Raw genomic sequence first — 19,935 nt, forward strand, 5'->3', positions numbered from 1 at the left:
TGGTTCACTACCCTCTGGAGATGAGAGGGGGAGGGGCCTTGTGGTTCACTACCCTCTGGAGATGAGAGGGGGAGGGGCCTTGTGGTTCACTACCCTCTGGAGATGAGAGGGGGAGGGGCCTTGTGTTTCACTAACCTCTGGAGATGAGAGGGGGAGGGGCCTTGTGGTTCACTACCCTCTGGAGATGAGAGGGGGAGGGAGATGAAAAAACATTAAACCTGTCCCTCTTCTCCCGTCACTCAGGAGCCAGCAGTGTCCCCGCCTTCTTCTCGGAGGACGACTCCCAGTCCAACGACTCCAGCGACTCGGACAGCAGCAGCAGTCAGAGCGACGACGTGGACCAGGAGACCTTCCTATTGGACGAGCCTCTGGAGAGAACCACTAGCTCCTCCCATGCCAACAGCGCCGCCCAGGCGCCTCGCTCCATGCAGTGGGCCGTGCGCAACACGCCCAGCCAGCGGGCCGCGGGCCACGCCCCCTCCAGCTCCTCCACCCCCGCTGGTCAGTCACTGGTTTATTCTTTTATTTTTTTTAAAACCTATTTTCTTTACAACAGTTTTTTTTATATATATATTTGTTTACATGTTTCTGTCGGGAATTAGTGAGCATTTGTTTTTATGGAGCACTAACTCTTCCTCTTGATTATGTGGGCTGTAGTCCCATTCTGCAGTAGGCCTGAGCCATATGGACAGAGAATATAATACCAGTGTTCTTAACACTTTGAATGCCCATAACGAATATTTTCGGGTTTACCCCCCGCGGGTTGAATGCCTATAACGAGAATATTTGTTTTTTCTAGTTTTTTTTTTAAATTTTATTAGCGATCTGAATTCATATTTCATCAACCGAGTCTACCGTTGGTAAATCAGCCACCCCAGGCGCTCAGATGTGAAAAAAGCGCCCCCTATCGTCTCCCAGATGGTAATTCACCCTTTTGGATTGGACTCAATGAAAATGCATGAGAAAAAAAAACCCGGACACCACATTTTACTTCTCACGCATGTAACCGGGGCCGATCAGCTTCATGCTGGACCCTCAGCACACCGTGGTTACCGTGTTTTACAGTATACGCGTGGGATCAATAAAAGGATCGATTTTTGGAATGGCTATCAGGAATTGGAATAATCCATTTGGATACCATCTGATCTCGGGTAAGGAATCTATTTTACCAGTCTTAGGATAATCAGACCCGTTTTCACGGAGATATAAGCTTTTCCCCTATAATGTGATATGTAGGGATGGGTACCTTTCACATTTGAACCGATACCGGTACCTGTGAATTGATACCGGTACCCAACGGTACCTTTTTTTCGGTACTTTAGTCTCAAGAAATGTAATTTACCTACCTCGGTCGTAAACGAAAAAATCCAAACTTCAAATAACTACAATTGACAGTTTTCGGCTTGTCATTGCTCCGACTGCTTTGTTGTTGAATCAAGTCCAATCCTAGGTAAGCATATATTGTGCGTGTGAACGTTGACATGAAAAGAAAAAAGTAAAAAAAAAAAACGAAAAGTTTTTTTTTTTTTTTTTTTTTTTTTCTCACTTGATTCGGTACTCGGTAGTACCGACATGTTTTGGTTCGGTACCTCAAAAGTACCGAATTCGGTATCCATCCCTAGTGATATGGCTGTTTGACTGTAAGAACGATCAGGAACTGAGAGAATCAATTTTCAGTGCACGGCATCAGCGTGCACACATACACATATACTATCGATAATCTAGCGTTTATTTGAAAACTATTCATAAATAGGCAGAAAAATGACAACGTTCTAGAATATTACAGTACAGGGCGATTATCATGGAATCTCTTCTTTTTTCCGTGAAAATTAGGGCTTTTCAAAATGCTATAAAACGGAAATGAACCGATAAAAAAACAATCCGCTTCGACAATGTTGACTGGAAATGGGTCATTGATAATGCGACGGGCAGATTAGACACATAGCCATAATTTAAAACATAGATTAGGCGATATTAACGTTAACATTGAAGCGGATGGTGGGCATTCAAGCACTAAATGTGCGCCCCCTGCTGGGAATTCAAAGTGTCATGTGTCATGATTCACAATATTTGGAAGAACAAAAACACCATACTATAACATACGATTAACGATAAATATACTCGTGGTTTGATGTAATTTGTGTTAGCGGTTATCAAACAGTAACCCAAGCTGTACTATCATGGTAGAGGCCTTCTCTACTGTGATGTTTTAATCTTGGGAGAGCGACTGCAGACCCCATCTACACTGATCTGACTAGAAGACCTGAGACACAGGTTAAAGTAGACCCCCATCTACACTGATCTGACTAGAAGACCTGAGACACAGGTTAAAGTAGACCCCCCATCTACACTGATCTGACTAGAAGACCTGAGACACAGGTTAAAGTAGACCCCATCTACACTGATCTGACTAGAAGACCTGAGACACAGGTTAAAGTAGACCCCCATCTACACTGATCTGACTAGAAGACCTGAGACACAGGTTAAAGTAGACCCCATCTACACTGATCTGACTAGAAGCCCTTAGACACAGGTTAAAGTAGACCCCATCTACACTGATCTGACTAGAAGCCCTTAGACACAGGTTAAAGTAGACCTCATCTACACTGATCTGACTAGAAGACCTGAGACACAGGTTAAGGTAGACCCCATCTACACTGATCTGACTAGAAGACCTTAGACACAGGTTAAAGTAGACCTCATCTACACTGATCTGACTAGAAGACCTGAGACACAGGTTAAAGTAGACCCCATCTACACTGATCTGACTAGAAGACCTGAGACACAGGTTAAAGTAGACCCCATCTACACTGATCTGACTAGAAGACCTGAGACACAGGTAAAAGTAGACCTCATCCGGGGGGGCAGGTGGCGCACAGAGATTCCGTTCGTCACCAACACCGGGAGACACTGGATTCGCCTGTTCGAATCCAGCTCCCGGCGTTGCTATCAGCTTGGCTGGCCTCTCACACTGATACAATTGGCTGTATCAGGGGGTGGGAAAGCTGAAGGGTGTGTCCTGGGCGTTGTGGACAGCGACCCCTACAGTTCGGTCGGGGCGCCTGCTCAGCAAGGGTTGGAACTAAGGAGAGATAGTGTGGCCTCCCACACGCTACACTCTCCCCGGTGAGAACCTGCGCGGCCAGGTTGGCCTGCCCCAGGCTGCACATGCGTCGGAGGAAAGCATGTGACAGTCTCCGGTCTCCCGGACCAACAGTAGGGGAAAGTACGCAACAACCAGGAAGGGTGGGATGGGAGAAAAATCGGGAAAAAGGAGGGGAAGAAAGAAAGATATATATATATAAAAAAAAAAAAAAAGTAGACCTCATCTACACTGATCTGACTAGAAGACCTGAGACACAGGTTAAAGTAGACCTCATCTACACTGATCTGACTAGAAGACCTGAGACACAGGTTAAAGTAGACCCCATCTACACTGATCTGACTAGAAGACCTGAGACACAGGTTAAAGTAGACCCCCATCTACACTGATCTGACTAGAAGACCTGAGACACAGGTTAAAGTAGACCCCATCTACACTGATCTGACTAGAAGACCTGAGACACAGGTTAAAGTAGACCTCATCTACACTGATCTGACTAGAAGACCTGAGACACAGGTTAAAGTAGACCTCATCTACACTGATCTGACTAGAAGACCTGAGACACAGGTTAAAGTAGACCCCATCTACACTGATCTGACTAGAAGACCTGAGACACAGGTTAAAGTAGACCCCCATCTACACTGATCTGACTAGAAGACCTGAGACACAGGTTAAAGTAGACCCCATCTACACTGATCTGACTAGAAGACCTGAGACACAGGTTAAAGTAGACCCCATCTACACTGATCTGACTAGAAGACCTGAGACACAGGTTAAAGTAGACCCCATCTACACTGATCTGACTAGAGGATTTTCTTTTTTTTACATGTTTTGGTCTTAAATTGTTTCAAAATATCAGTAATTTCTAAAAAATTAATTACAAGAGTAAAATAAAAAAAAAGGTTTTTGGAAAATAGCTCTTTATTTGATTATCATAAAAAAGTTTTCTATACAGAGATATCGGTATCGGCCAGAACGGCAATGTTAATATTGGTTATCGGTATCGGCCACAATTTTCACATCGCTGCATCACTAGTGGAGCGTGGCAACGTTATTATTCCACGGTGGTGACATGTCGTCTCTCCCTCCCAGCGAGCTCCACGGGGCTGATCTACATCGACCCGTCTAACCTGCGGCGCTCCAGCGCCATCAGCTCCAGCGCTGCAGCGGCGGCGGCGGCCGCCCTGGAGGCCAGTAACTCCAGCAGCTACCTGACCTCCGCCAGCAGCCTGGCCCGCGCCTACAGCATCGTCATCCGGCAGATCTCCGACCTCATGAGCCTCATCCCCAAGTACAACCACCTGGTGTACTCGCAGTACCCTGCCGCCGTCAAGCTGACCTACCAGGACGCAGTCAGCCTGCAGGTGAGCTCACTATGTAGCTTAACACTCGGTACGCCTGCAGGTGAGCTCACTATGTAGCTTAACACTCAGGACGCCTGCAGGTGAGCTCACTATGTAGCTTAACACTCTGTCAGCTTGCAGGTGAGGTCACTATGTAGCTTAACACTCAGGACGCCTGCAGGTGAGCTCACTATGTAGCTTAACACTCTGTCAGCCTGCAGGTGAGGTCACTATGTAGCTTAACACTCGGTACGCCTGCAGGTGAGCTCACTATGTAGCTTAACACTCGGTACGCCTGCAGGTGAGGTCACTATGTAGCTTAACACTCTGTCAGCCTGCAGGTGAGGTCACTATGTAGCTTAACACTCAGGACGCCTGCAGGTGAGCTCACTATGTAGCTTAACACTCTGTCAGCCTGCAGGTGAGGTCACTATGTAGCTTAACACTCGGTACGCCTGCAGGTGAGCTCACTATGTAGCTTAACACTCGGTACGCCTGCAGGTGAGGTCACTATGTAGCTTAACACTCAGGACGCCTGCAGGTGAGCTCACTATGTAGCTTAACACTCAGGACGCCTGCAGGTGAGCTCACTATGTAGCTTAACACTCAGGACGCCTGCAGGTGAAGAGAAGCTGTAGCTAATAATCTTTCGACTAGAACTATGTTGAATAAAAGCTGTAGCTAATAATCTTTGTATGAAAACTAGAACTATATTCAATAGAAGCTTAACTAATAATACTCTTACTGTAGAACTATGTTGAAGAGAAGCTGATCCCCACGTGGAACTGGATGGTGTCCATCATGGATTCCACCGAGGCTCAGCTCCGTTACGGCTCCGCTCTGTCCTCCGCCGGAGACCCCGGTCACCCCAGCCACCCGCTGCACGCCTCCCAGCACTCTGCGCGCAGGGAGCGCATGACCACCCGCGAGGAGGCCAGCCTCCGCACCCTGGAAGGACGCAGGTATAGCTTATATCTCTGTCTTCATGTCTGTTTTGTCTGTTCTCCCTGTGTACGACCTGCTACCCAGCAGACATGTTGGAGGTCTTCTCTCTGTACGACCTGCTACCCAGCAGACATGTTGGAGGTCTTCTCTCTGTACGACCTGCTACCCAGCAGACGTGTTAGAGGTCTTCTCTCTGTTCTCCAGACATGTTAGAGGTCTTCTCTCTGTTCTCCAGACATGTTAGAGGTCTTCTCTCTGTTCTCCAGACATGTTGGAGGTCTTCTCTCTGTTCTCCAGACGTGTTAGATGTCTTCTCTCTGTTCTCCCGACATGTTAGAGGTCTTCTCTCTGTTCTCCAGACGTGTTAGAGGTCTTCTCTCTGTTCTCCAGACATGTTGGAGGTCTTCTCTCTGTTCTCCAGACATGTTGGAGGTCTTCTCTCTGTTCTCCAGACGTGTTAGAGGTCTTCTCTCTGTTCTCCAGACATGTTAGAGGTCTTCTCTCTGTTCTCCAGACATGTTGGAGGTCTTCTCTCTGTTCTCCAGACGTGTTGGAGGTCTTCTCTCTGTTAGTCTTCTCTCTGTTCTCCAGACATGTTAGATATCTTCTCTCTGTTCTCCAGACATGTTCGAGGTCTTCTCTCTGTTTTCCAGACATTTTAGAGGCAGACATGTTAGATATCTTCTCTCTGTTCTCCAGACATGTTGGAGGTCTTCTCTCTGTTCTCCAGACATGTTAGAGGTCTTCTCTCTGTTCTCCAGACATGTTGGAGGTCTTCTCTCTGTTCTCCAGACATGTTAGAGGTCTTCTCTCTGTTCTCCAGACATGTTAGAGGTCTTCTCTCTGTTCTCCAGACATGTTAGAGGTCTTCTCTCTGTTCCCCAGGCGAGCTGCCACGCTCCTCACTGCTCGGCAGGGCATGATGTCGGCGAGAGGCGACTTCCTGAACTACGCCCTGTCCCTGATGCGTTCCCACAACGACGAGCATTCTGACGTGCTGCCCGTGCTGGACGTGTGCTCTCTGAAGCATGTAGCCTACGTCTTCCAGGCCCTCATCTACTGGGTCAAGGCCATGAACCAGCAGACCACCCTGGACACTCCACAGATGGACCGGAAGAGGTAGGGCTCACTGTTATCTGATGAAGAGGTAGGGCTCCCTGTTATCTGATGAAGAGGTAGGGCTCTCTGTTATCTGATGAAGAGGCTCACTGTTATCTGATGAAGAGGCTCACTGTTATCTGATGAAGAGGCTCACTGTTATCTGATGAAGAGGCTCACTGTTATCTGATGAAGAGGTAGGGCTCACTGTTATCTGATGAAGAGGTAGGGCTCTCTGTTATCAGATGGACAGGAATCTGTTTGAACATTGTAGAAATGGAGGTCTTTGGTGGAAGGTCTAGAATGCCCACTTTTCCTCCTCGTCGGAAGAAGCTACTATCGATTAGCAAAACTGCAGTTTCTAAGTGGTGATATGTGAGAAATATATAGACAAACATTTCTATTACTGGATCTTGTAAACGAGTCACAGTGGAACAATTATGCTTGGTGTACAGTACTATGCTTACAGTAGTGTTGCCTACTCTACCACTGTATAGAAATTAGACATTTTCTTTAGAGAAGTGGTTACTAATGGTTACAGGCAGCCATATTAGAAGGAAGAGCTACAGACATTCTATGCAAGGTCTGTATTGCTCTTGGAATTGGGATTAAAGGTGCAAAAAAAGGCCTCTGAAATAAGGAGTGACACTTTCTTTTGTTGGTGCATTTTTACGCCGACAGCATTCTTCATTTAAAACCTTGTGATCCAGTGGTACAAGCCTCATAGTTCTCCTGGTTTTGATGAATGCATGTGTTCTCCAAATGTTTTAGCTATTTAGAGATGAAATTACCTGTTTAACTTCCTCCTTTTTGAATGGATTGTGTATTTAACCAACAGTTGTATGTTTTGTAGGAATCGTGAGATTCTGGAGCTGAGTTTGGACAATGAGGATTCTGAACATGAGAACGATGAAGACACCAATCAAAGTAAGCAGATAATGAAGACGGTTACTTTTTTTTATTCTAGTCTGAGTGAAGGGTTTCTATTAGGGGTGTAACGATTCGATTACGATTATTCAGGCAACGATTCAATGCATCATGAAATCTCTTCATTTGACCACGATTCGATTCGATACATTTTCTATCAGTTAATTCCCCAAAAAAAATTGAATACACAAATGTGGCTGGGGGAACTGATTCACTCAGCATGAATGGACTATAGGTCAATAAAAACAATACACACAATAAAAAACAATAACATTTTTTTAAAGATTTTTATTTATTTTTTAATCATTATTAACCCATTCCCTGCCACCACTTTGATCATCTTATACCATTCTCTGCCAGTGCTATAAGTCTATGGAGATGTTCACCTTCTTTGCAGGGCTATAACTTTTTAAATTGTATTGCTAAATTGACATTACTATGGCCCATTTAACATCGGTCGTTTATAATTCCGTGACCGACGTTAAATGATTTATGTAGTATGGGTGATATATTGATCAGAGCAGTTTGTATCGAAAATGATAAACAAAAACGCTGAAACTCAGCTTCCTCGATGGTTGGCCGATGAGTGGAGCAAACGGATCCCAGTTATGTGGTGGGGATCGAGGCGATCCAGTTCGGGAAAAAAAACATAAAAAATAACCCAAGCCAGTCTGCGCATTTATCGAAAACGGCATGATCAATATGGTTGACTTGACGGCGAAGGATTTTGGCAATACACCTGCTTGAGCCAGCGTGCCATATCCCATCCTGAGGTACAACCACCTCGCGCATCGAGGAGCGCTACACTGAGGGCTGGCCAGTAAACCCTCTGTATTCACTCTGGTGACGTCTTTTGATAGTTGACTTTGACACATCACTATAAATATATATAATGATGGGTTTGATACATGTATATACACACACACTGTGTATATAGTGAAGCCTTTCTGTAGATGTTGAGGTTTAAGTTATTGGTTGCATGGTGGTGTCTGAAGAGCCGTTTGATTCTCTGGTATCTAAAGACGGCTGTAAGAAGAAAGGCAGTTAGACGGAAGCGAGGCAGAAAGAAGACGTTGGCTCAGCAGTTCTGACCAGAGAGGCTAACCCAGGCCAGAGGCTAACCCTAACCCAGGCCAGAGAGGCTAACCCTAACCCAGGCCAGAGAGGCTAACCCTAACCCAGGCCAGAGAGGCTAACCCTAACCCAGGCCAGAGAGGCTAACCCTAACCCAGGCCAGAGAGGCTAACCCTAACCCAGGCCAGAGAGGCTAACCCTAACCCAGGCCAGAGAGGCTAACCCTAACCCAGGCCAGAGAGGCTAACCCTAACCCAGGCCAGAGAGGCTAACCCAGGCCAGAGAGACTAACCCAGGCCAGAGAGGCTAACCCAGGCCAGAGAGGCTAACCCTAACCCAGGCCAGAGAGGCTAACCCTAACCCAGGCCAGAGAGGCTAACCCAGGCCAGAGAGGCAAAGAACATCTGAATAAATCCAGTCAAATGATGACTTGTTTGATATTTAAATGGCACCAGGCAGTGGTTTGGTTTCTCGGTGTTGATTCAGACGACTTTAATCTTTTAAAAAACGTTTTGAATGTTTACAAAACACATAGGAACGTGCATAAACTTTTTTCACAAATACAAAAGTGCAAAACAGGACAGAACAGTAAGACAACAAGACAATAAAGATCAATGGCTAAGGACATGTTGTCAGTGCAAAAAAAAGTTCTAAATTCCAGCCCTAGCAGCTCGCCATAGAGGGGGGGGGGGGGGGTGTGTGTGATGAGTTGTTTGATATTTAAATGGCCACCAGGCAGTGGTTTGGTTTCTCAGTGTTGGTGACGACTTGTTTGATATTTAACTCTGAGGTCGGTGCTCCCGTGCACGGGAGAACAATAGGCTCGAAAACGTCCTCATCTCGACGGAGAGGATTTTTCATAAATGCCGAAAATTTTGCGTCGCTGCCGTATGTGGAATTGACAGGCTACATATGTTTTTTTTTTTAAGATTTATTTTTTCGCATTTATTGCTTTATCAAGATTAGGGCTGCAACTAACGATTATTTTGGTAGTCGACTAATTTAACCATTATTTCTGTCGCACCCTCCATCTCTGATTCCTGTGGGCGCGGCTCCTTTTCCGGGCTCTTAGCAGACTTCTTAGCTTAACATAACAGACCGACAGTAAGTTTGGGGGAACTAATGGGATAACTGGGGTTGCAACAAAAGTGCAACTAGGGCTAAAAACACAATGAAATAAAATAATAATAATAAATAATATATCCTTCTTAGCAGACTTTTTAGCTTAACATCCCAGGGAACTAATGGGATAACTGGGGATGTTGTTTGCTCCTGACAAGAGTCTCAAAAGTCTGGGGTGATGGTAGACAAAGCAACTCTGAGGTTGTGCTCAATGTCCAATCTGTTCCTCTGCTTTGTCTTCAGCTGGACCAGAGCTGAGAAGCCACTTTCACAAAGATAGGTAGTGAAAAAAAAAACAATAAAAAAAAAAAAAAGAAAAAAAAGTATACAACGCAAAAATTCGGCGCAGACGAGTTTTTATGATCGACGTCGTCGATTATGTTGACTAATCGTTGCAGCCCTAATCAGGATAGGCCCGCCCGTCAGAGAGGAAGGATTGAAGAAGACATGCGGCAAAGGTCTCCGGGTCCGGCATTCGAACCCGGGACGTCCTCGTTGCACTGCGGCGCAGCTACTTGGTGCGCCACCCTGACGCCCCTAGGCTACAGAATGTTTGAACGTTTATTTGCTATGGATTTCCAAAAAAGAGCCACCGGTGGGCAATCCCAAAACATATGCATATAAGTGCCAGTAGCACCTAGAGCGCACAGAGTGCATCGAGAGTCGGCCACCGGACCCCATAGCGCACAACCTCCTAGGTGTGTGATATGTTCTGTGAATATAAGTCAAATGTATTTGCTGGTGTATTAGGGTTACGGGAAGCCAATGTGACATTAGTCCAAATATCATCCCAGTCAAATTTGTAGGGTCTAATTCAGGGATGTCCCCTCGCCAGATTATATCTAATGTTTTTATATGTGGACTTGATCAATAGTGTGTAAAAATCTGAGACAAACCCTCTCGAGGTTGTCCTGTCTCTAATACGTTTCACAAAGGGGTGTGGATGTAATGTTTGGGCCTTGTTTGATATTTAAATGGAACCGGGCAGTGGTTTGGTTTCTCAGTGTTATTGATGCCTGTGTTTACTTTGCATCTCCACTCAGGTTCTACTCTGCAGGACAAGGACGAGGATCCGGTCCCTGCAGAAACGGGTCAGAACCACCCTTTCTTCCGTCGCTCCGACTCCATGACCTTCCTGGGCTGCATCCCGCCCAACCCCTTTGAGGTTCCTCTAGCTGAGGCCATTCCTCTGGCCGACCAGCCCCACCTCCTACAGGTCAGAGACTCCCTAACCTCTCCTCTCACCTCCATGTGCTCTCTCCTCTCACCTCCCTGTGCTCTCTCCTCTCCTCTCACCTCCCTGTGCTCTCTCCTCTCCTCTCACCTCCCTGTGCTCTCCTCTCACCTCCATGTGCTCTCTCCTCTCACCTCCCTGTGCTCCTCTCCTCTCACCTCCCTGTGCTCTCTCCTCTCCTCCCTGTGCTCTCTCCTCTCCTCTCACCTCCCTGTGCTCCTCTCCTCTCACCTCCCTGTGCTCTCTCCTCTCCTCCCTGTGCTCTCTCCTCTCCTCTCCTCCCTGTGCTCTCTCCTCTCCTCTCACCTCCCTGTGCTCTCTCTCCTCTCCTCTCCTCCCTGTGCTCTCCTCTCCTCACCTCCCTGTGCTCTCTCCTCCTCTCCTCCCTGTGCTCTCTCCTCCTCTCCCTGTGCTCTCTCACCTCCCTGTGCTCTCTCCTCTCCTCCCTGTGCTCTCTCCTCTCCTCCCTGTGCTCTCTCCTCTCCTCCCTGTGCTCTCCTCTCCTCACCTCCCTGTGCTCTCTCCTCCTCTCCTCCCTGTGCTCTCTCCTCTCCTCTCCCTGTGCTCTCTCCTCTCCTCTCACCTCCCTGTGCTCTCTCCTCTCTCCTCTCCTCTCACCTCCCTGTGCTCTCTCCTCTCCTCTCACCTCCCTGTGCTCTCTCCTCTCCTCTCACCTCCCTGTGCTCTCCTCTCCTCTCTCACCTCCCTGTGCTCTCTCCTCTCCTCTCACCTCCCTGTGCTCTCTCCTCTCCTCTCACCTCCCTGTGCTCTCTCCTCTCCTCTCACCTCCCTGTGCTCTCTCCTCTCCTCTCACCTCCATGTGCTCTCTCCTCTCCTCTCACCTCCCTGTGCTCTCTCCTCTCCTCTCCCTGTGCTCTCTCCTCTCCTCTCACCTCCCTGTGCTCTCTCCTCTCCTCTCCCTGTGCTCTCTCCTCTCCTCTCACCTCCCTGTGCTCTCTCCTCTCCTCTCTCTCTCCTCTCCTCTCACCTCCCTGTGCTCTCTCCTCTCCTCTCTCACCTCCCTGTGCTCTCTCCTCTCTCCTCTCCTCTCACCTCCATGTGCTCTCTCCTCTCCTCTCACCTCCCTGTGCTCTCTCCTCTCCTCTCCATGTGCTCTCTCCTCTCCTCTCCTCTCACCTCCCTGTGCTCTCTCCTCTCCTCTCACCTCCCTGTGCCCTCTCCTCACCTCCCTGTGCTCTCTCCTCTCCTCTCCTCCCTGTGCTCTCTCCTCTCACCTCCCTGTGCTCTCTCTCCTCTCCTCACCTCCCTGTGCTCTCTCCTCTCCTCTCCTCCCTGTGCTCTCTCCTCTCCTCTCACCTCCCTGTGCTCTCTCCTCTCCTCTCACCTCCCTGTGCTCTCTCCTCTCCTCTCACCTCCCTGTGCTCTCTCCTCTCCTCTCACCTCCCTGTGCTCTCTCCTCACCTCCCTGTGCTCTCTCCTCTCCTCTCTCACCTCCATGTGCTCTCTCCTCTCCTCTCACCTCCCTGTGCTCTCTCCTCTCCTCTCACCTCCCTGTGCTCTCTCCTCTCCTCTCCTCCCTGTGCTCTCTCCTCTCCTCTCACCTCCCTGTGCTCTCTCCTCTCCTCTCCTCTCCTCACCTCCCTGTGCTCTCTCCTCTCCTCACCTCCCTGTGCTCTCTCCTCTCCTCTCACCTCCACGTGCTCTCTCCTCTCCTCTCCCTGTGCTCTCTCCTCTCCTCTCACCTCCCTGTGCTCTCTCCTCTCCTCTCACCTCCCTGTGCTCTCTCCTCTCCTCTCACCTCCCTGTGCTCTCTCCTCTCCTCTCACCTCCCTGTGCTCTCTCCTCTCCTCTCACCTCCATGTGCTCTCTCCTCTCCTCACCTCCCTGTGCTCTCTCCTCTCCTCTCTCACCTCCCTGTGCTCTCTCCTCTCCTCTCACCTCCCTGTGCTCTCTCCTCTCCTCTCCTCTCACCTCCATGTGCTCTCTCCTCTCCTCACCTCCCTGTGCTCTCTCCTCTCCTCTCTCACCTCCCTGTGCCCTCTCCTCTCCTCTCACCTCCATGTGCTCTCTCCTCTCCTCTCACCTCCCTGTGCTCTCTCTCCTCTCACCTCCCTGTGCTCTCTCCTCTCCTCTCACCTCCCTGTGCTCTCTCTCCTCTCACCTCCCTGTGCTCTCTCCTCTCCTCTCACCTCCATGTGCTCTCTCCTCTCACCTCACCTCCCTGTGCTCTCTCCTCTCCTCTCACCTCCCTGTGCTCTCTCCTCTCCTCTCACCTCCCTGTGCTCTCTCCTCTCCTCTCACCTCCATGTGCTCTCTCCTCAGCCTAATGCCAGGAAGGAGGATCTGTTTGGGCGTCCCTCTCAGGGCTTGTACTCCTCCTCCTACATGGCGAGTAAAGGCCTGGCCGAGGCCAGCATGGAGAGGACCTGCCTGGAGGTAAACATGGGCTCCTCCCTCCCCTCCTCCTCTCAGGTACACCACCACTCCTCACTGCACACACCCTGGCAGCTGTTCTCCAATACCCACACTGTACCAAGACTCTTTGAGTTATTCCTCACAGCCTCTCTCCTCGTCTTCTCAGACTACTGAAGGGTCTGTGGCCCCTGGCCGACCCCCGGTGAGGCTGTGATGGATACTTGGAGTCAGTGTGGATGTTTGAACACAGCTCGTCCTCTGGTCCATTTGTTCATCATCAGAAATCATCCTAACAAAATCAACATGTTTCTCATCACTAAAGAAATACCCTGAACCCCCCCCTTCCCCAAAACAGATCCTGCCCACCAAGATGTCCTACTCTGCCAACCTGAAGAATGTGATGAGCATGGAGACTGGCCAACGGGGCTCTGAGGACCAACCCATGGCAGAGCAGGAGCTGGAAGCCCCAAAGCCAGGTCCCTCTCCCCACGACCTGGCTGCCCAGCTCAAGAGCAGCCTGCTGGCTGAGATTGGCCTCACGGAGAGCGATGGGCCTCCTCTACCTTCCTTCAGGTACAAACCACAACAAACCAAGTCTCCTCTACCTTCCTTCAGGTACAAACCACAACAAACCAAGTCTCCTCTACCTTCCTTCAGGTACAGACCACAACAAACCAAGTCTTGATGGAATGTATTCAAGAGTAGCGGATAAATAATTTAACCACATGCATCGGGCAAAAATGGGGCTAGTCTTTCATAACATGCCTGACTATTGCATACCCAAAGTAATTTGCGATTTATTATACTTTATACTACATGACATGGATGACATGGACATGGATGAGTCTGGTCTCTTTTTGAAAGGAAACATTCTGATCTTTAGGAGCTGGAAAACATAACGGTTCCATAGCCTGAAGTCTTATAGTCATACAGGTCCAAAGTTTATAACAATCCCACGGAAAATGAGTGTTTTACAAAGGTTTACTGTATGTAATGTGTGTACCGGCATTCATTCGGCATGATTATCCAAAATATTTCGAGGCTCTAGTCAAAACAAAGGACTTCCCCGGCTTATTTTACCCCTTTCTCGTTGCGATCAGCCCCCGCATGAGATAGCGTTGGTTCCAGAATTTCATTGGCTACAAAGGTGGTCGATAATTTTCGCCATCAGTGCTGACTGGTCCGTTCAGGACCCGGCCGAACCGAACGTAGTCACTCGTCCAAATGGCTTCGTCGGATGTTTCGTCTTGTAACTCGAGACTGGAAGCACGCAATAGTTCGAGTGAGGTGACGATCGAAAGGCAGCTAATTCAACTTTCTAACAATTTATTGGTTGATCAGCAAAAACGTAGCCCGGAGCCGGCAGACGAGGGCAAAGTGGTTAACAACAGTAAGTAGCTGATCGTTCAGTGAGACACCTCATGATGAGCATTAAGTAGCTGAGCGTTCAGTGAGAAACCTCATGATGAGCATTAAGTAGCTGATCGTTCAGTGAGAAACCTCATGATGAGCATTAAGTAGCTGAGCGTTCAGTGAGAAACCTCATGATGAGCATTAAGTAGCTGAGCGTTCAGTGAGAAACCTCATGATGAGCATTAAGTAGCTGAGCGTTCAGTGAGAAACCTCATGATGAGCATTAAGTAGCTGAGCGTTCGGTGAGACACCATGATGAGCATTAAGTAGCTGAGCGTTCAGTGAGAAACCTCATGATGAGCATTAAGTAGCTGAGCGTTCGGTGAGACACCTCATGATGAGCTTTCTCACTGTAAAATCATCCTTAAAACGACCCGGGGCCGGGTCGGTGCCAGTTAACCCGTCCGCATGTGACTGAGCATCGGTGTAGGATCTCAGTATTTCTTCTGTATACTGAGCCTAGTCAGAAAGTTGAGCGAAGCGGAGTACTTAACGTACCGGTTCCCTCCTGCCTTTCACAGATGTACTGGTCAAATCCATATCATCATGTAGCTCCTAATGCAACCTGTGCAGAGGCTGATTTCAGTCAGTCAAAGGGTGGTCTCTTGTACGGTAGCACAACAACAATACTTCCCCCCCCCCCTTATTTCTGTGATGTTTTGCCTCTGCAGACCCCACTGCAGCTTCATGGGGATGGTGATCTCTCACGACATGCTGCTCGGCCGCTGGCGTCTCTCCCTGGAGCTCTTCGGCCGTGTCTTCATGGAGGACGTCGGAGCTGAGCCAGGATCGGTATGATTTTAATAAAATTAATTTTTTTTTTTTTTTTTTTTTTTTTTTTTTTTTTTTAGAAAATGATTTTAATATGTTTCTGTCGGGAGTTAGTGAGCATTTGTTCTTCCTCTTGATTATGTGGGCTGTAGTCCCATTCTGCAGTAGGCCTGAGCCATATGGACGGAGAATATATACCACAGTGTTCCTAAGTAACATATCTGCTTTGTATGGAAAATCACATAGTCCAACCATGTGTCATGATTCACAATATTTGGAAGAACAAAAACACCATACTATAACATACGATTAACGATAAATATTGATATACTGTCTGGTCCAATTCTTTATCACCAGTAGTTAAATTATACTCATGGTTTGATGTCATTTGTGTTGTTGGTTATGAAACAGTAAGCCAAGCTGTACTAGGCCTTCTCTACTGTGATGTTTTAATCTTGGGAGAGCGACTGCAGGACTTTGGCACAGGTTAAAGTAGACCCCATCTACACTGATCTGACTAGAAGACCTGAGACACAGGTTAAAGTAGACCCCATCTACACTGATCTGACTAGAAGACCTGAGACACAGGTTAAAGTAGACCCCATCTACACTGATCTGACTAGAAGACCTGAGACAATGTTGAGGGAAATAGTGTGAAAACATCCTTGTAGATCTTCAAGCTTTGTATAGTAGCAATAGTCATGTAATTCTCCCCTGCATCCATGAAATCTTTTTCTGAATCTGTCACCCGAGAGAGAGAATGAATAAACAATCGGGTAAATAAATGAAATGGGTGATTCTTTCTCCTCCAGATCCTCACAGAGCTGGGTGGTTTCGAGGTGAAGGAGTCCAAGTTCCGTCGGGAGATGGAGAAGCTGCGGAACCTGCAGTCCCGGGACCTGGCGCTGGAGGTGGACCGGGACCGTGAGCAGCTCATCCAGCAGACCATGCGGCAGCTGAACACGCACTTCGGCCGCCGCTGCACCACCACGCCCATGGCCGTGCACCGCGTCAAGGTGACCTTCAAGGACGAGCCGGGGGAGGGCAGCGGCGTGGCCCGCAGCTTCTACACGGCCATCGCCCTGGCCTTCCTCTCCAACGACAAGCTGCCCAACCTGGACTGCGTGCAGAGCGTCAGCAAGGGCATGCAGGCCAGCAGTACGTGTCACCACGATTACAACTCAAGTATGACGATGCACAGAAACTACTCAAGTATGACCATACACAGAAAAACTAACAATATCATGGAAAACATATCTATTTTTTTATTGATGTTCTCACGGCACTGAGACTTTCACTGTGACTTTCGGGTGAAAAATCGAGATGTTTTGAAAAGGAGAATGTTTTCTCATGTGTTGTGTATGTTTGTAGATCTGATGCAGCGTCTGAGGAACAGAGACCGGGAGAGAGAGAGGAGGAGTGGAGGCCTTCGCACTGGCTCCCGCAGAGAGCGAGACCGGTGAGCCTCCCCAGAGTAACACTACTAACCCAAAGGAAATATCACAATGTTCAGTGCTTTGATTTTAGGCACACGACAACATTGTGTATCGTGATTCACAATTTAAAAGACTAGATCCGACGTTGTTGAATTACGGTTGCGTTGCCCTATATGCGACTTCTCCCCCATACACACTAATGCCACCGAGTCAAATATGAACAAACACTCCCCACATTAGGCAGGGATGTACTGCTGTACCCATTTCATTTGGCAGGGATGTACTGCTGTACCCATTTCATTAGGCAGGGATGTACTGCTGTGCCCATTTCATTAGGCAGGGATGTACTGCTGTGCCCATTTAATTTGGCAGGGATCTGTTCCTCCTACTCTGTGGCAGTGAAAGGGTTAACCTGTGATTTCCCTGAAGACCTGTGGATGATCACTAGAGCAGGCAGTTGAAATGTACTTCTTGTAAAATATCACCCTGTGCACTCACTGATTATTCTTTCTTTATGTTTATAAAATTTAAATAAATAAAAAATGTATATGTATTAGTAGTATTATCTATCTATTTTTTCTTGTAGTTTAACTAATTGTAAATGAGGGCAAACCTCAATGACTTTCAAGATTTGAAATACGTGTGTGTGTGTGTGTGTGTGTGTGTGTGTGTGTGTGTGTGTGTGTGTGTGTGTGTGTGTGTGTGTGGCAGGGACTCGAGGAGACAGCTGTCCATCGACACTCGGCCCTTCAGACCTGCATCAGAGGGCAGTGAGGAGCCGGACCCCCTGCCGGCTCACAGACAGGCCCTGGGGGAGCGGCTGTACCCCCGCGTGCACGCCATGCAGCCGGTAACATCTGTTAGACCCTCTGTTAGAGAGCCATGCAGCCGGTAACATCTGTTAGACCCTCTGTTAGAGAGCCATGCAGCCGGTAACATCTGTTAGACCCTCTGTTAGAGAGCCATGCAGCCGGTAACATCTGTTAGACCCTCTGTTAGAGAGCCATGCAGCCGGTAACATCTGTTAGACCCTCTGTTAGAGCCATGCAGCCGGTAACATCTGTTAAACCCTCTGTTAGAGAGCCATGCAGCCGGTAACATCTGTTAGACCCTCTGTTAGAGAGCCATGCAGCCGGTAACATCTGTTAAACCCTCTGTTAGAGAGCCATGCAGCCGGTAACATCTGTTAAACCCTCTGTTAGAGAGCCATGCAGCCGGTAACATCTGTTAGACCCTCTGTTAGAGAGCCATGCAGCCGGTAACATCTGTTAGACCCTCTGTTAGAGAGCCATGCAGCCGGTAACATCTGTTAGACCCTCTGTTAGAGCCATGCAGCCGGTAACATCTGTTAGACCCTCTGTTAGAGAGCCATGCAGCCGGTAACATCTGTTAAACCCTCTGTTAGAGAGCCATGCAGCCGGTAACATCTGTTAGACCCTCTGTTAGAGAGCCATGCAGCCGGTAACATCTGTTAGACCCTCTGTTAGAGAGCCATGCAGCCGGTAACATCTGTTAAACCCTCTGTTAGAGAGCCATGCAGCCGGTAACATCTGTTAGACCCTCTGTTAGAGAGCCATGCAGCCGGTAACATCTGTTAAACCCTCTGTTAGAGCCATGCAGCCGGTAACATCTGTTAAACCCTCTGTTAGAGAGCCATGCAGCCGGTAACATCTGTTAAACCCTCTGTTAGAGAGCCATGCAGCCGGTAACATCTGTTAAACCCTCTGTTAGAGCCATGCAGCCGGTAACATCTGTTAAACCCTCTGTTAGAGAGCCATGCAGCCGGTAACATCTGTTAGACCCTCTGTTAGAGAGCCATGCAGCCGGTAACATCTGTTAGACCCTCTGTTAGAGAGCCATGCAGCCGGTAACATCTGTTAGACCCTCTGTTAGAGAGCCATGCAGCCGGTAACATCTGTTAGACCCTCTGTTAGAGAGCCATGCAGCCGGTAACATCTGTTAGACCCTCTGTTAGAGAGCCATGCAGCCGGTAACATCTGTTAAACCCTCTGTTAGAGCCATGCAGCCGGTAACATCTGTTAAACCCTCTGTTAGAGAGCCATGCAGCAGGTAACATCTGTTAGACCCTCTGTTAGAGAGCCATGCAGCCGGTAACATCTGTTAAACCCTCTGTTAGAGCCATGCAGCCGGTAACATCTGTTAAACCCTCTGTTAGAGCGCCATGCAGCCGGTAACATCTGTTAGACCCTCTGTTAGAGAGCCATGCAGCCGGTAACATCTGTTAAACCCTCTGTTAGAGCGCCATGCAGCCGGTAACATCTGTTAGACCCTCTGTTAGAGAGCCATGCAGCCGGTAACATCTGTTAGACCCTCTGTTAGAGAGCCATGCAGCCGGTAACATCTGTTAGACCCTCTGTTAGAGAGCCATGCAGCCGGTAACATCTGTTAGACCCTCTGTTAGAGAGCCATGCAGCCGGTAACATCTGTTAGACCCTCTGTTAGAGAGCCATGCAGCCGGTAACATCTGTTAGACCCTCTGTTAGAGAGCCATGCAGCCGGTAACATCTGTTAGACCCTCTGTTAGAGAGCCATGCAGCCGGTAACATCTGTTAGACCCTCTGTTAGAGAGCCATGCAGCCGGTAACATCTGTTAGACCCTCTGTTAGAGAGCCATGCAGCCGGTAACATCTGTTAGACCCTCTGTTAGAGAGCCATGCAGCCGGTAACATCTGTTAGACCCTCTGTTAGAGCCATGCAGCCGGTAACATCTGTTAAACCCTCTGTTAGAGAGCCATGCAGCCGGTAACATCTGTTAGACCCTCTGTTAGAGAGCCATGCAGCCGGTAACATCTGTTAGACCCTCTGTTAGAGAGCCATGCAGCCGGTAACATCTGTTAAACCCTCTGTTAGAGCCATGCAGCCGGTAACATCTGTTAGACCCTCTGTTAGAGAGCCATGCAGCCGGTAACATCTGTTAAACCCTCTGTTAGAGCCATGCAGCCGGTAACATCTGTTAGACCCTCTGTTAGAGAGCCATGCAGCCGGTAACATCTGTTAAACCCTCTGTTAGAGAGCCATGCAGCCGGTAACATCTGTTAAACCCTCTGTTAGAGCCATGCAGCCGGTAACATC

At 48.4% G+C, this 19,935-nt stretch overlaps 1 protein-coding gene across 18 annotated transcripts in view; it reads left to right on the top strand.

Annotated features, from left to right (window-relative positions):
- Positions 1–19,935, top strand: part of ubr5 (ubiquitin protein ligase E3 component n-recognin 5) — a 137,858-nt gene that overhangs the window by 100,674 nt on the left and 17,249 nt on the right. For 9 of the 18 annotated variants that reach the window (XM_084336861.1, XM_084336871.1, XM_084336872.1 and 6 more), the window contains 12 exons: positions 244–501; positions 4,196–4,467; positions 5,197–5,408; positions 6,277–6,510; positions 7,343–7,416; positions 10,656–10,828; positions 13,130–13,279; positions 13,578–13,795; positions 15,307–15,427; positions 16,219–16,618; positions 16,778–16,865; positions 17,554–17,692. In XM_084336861.1, the coding sequence (XP_084192987.1) occupies positions 244–501; positions 4,196–4,467; positions 5,197–5,408; positions 6,277–6,510; positions 7,343–7,416; positions 10,656–10,828; positions 13,130–13,279; positions 13,578–13,795; positions 15,307–15,427; positions 16,219–16,618; positions 16,778–16,865; positions 17,554–17,692 (2,339 nt within the window). The remainder of the gene's footprint in view (positions 1–243; positions 502–4,195; positions 4,468–5,196; positions 5,409–6,276; positions 6,511–7,342; positions 7,417–10,655; positions 10,829–13,129; positions 13,280–13,577; positions 13,796–15,306; positions 15,428–16,218; positions 16,619–16,777; positions 16,866–17,553; positions 17,693–19,935) is intronic. The other 9 variants (XM_084336876.1, XM_084336877.1, XM_084336867.1 and 6 more) reach the window with 2 other exon arrangements.

The sequence above is a fragment of the Notolepis coatsorum genome (assembly GCF_963971535.1).
Source record: "Notolepis coatsorum genome assembly, chromosome: 19".
Lineage (NCBI taxonomy): Eukaryota > Metazoa > Chordata > Actinopteri > Aulopiformes > Paralepididae > Notolepis > Notolepis coatsorum.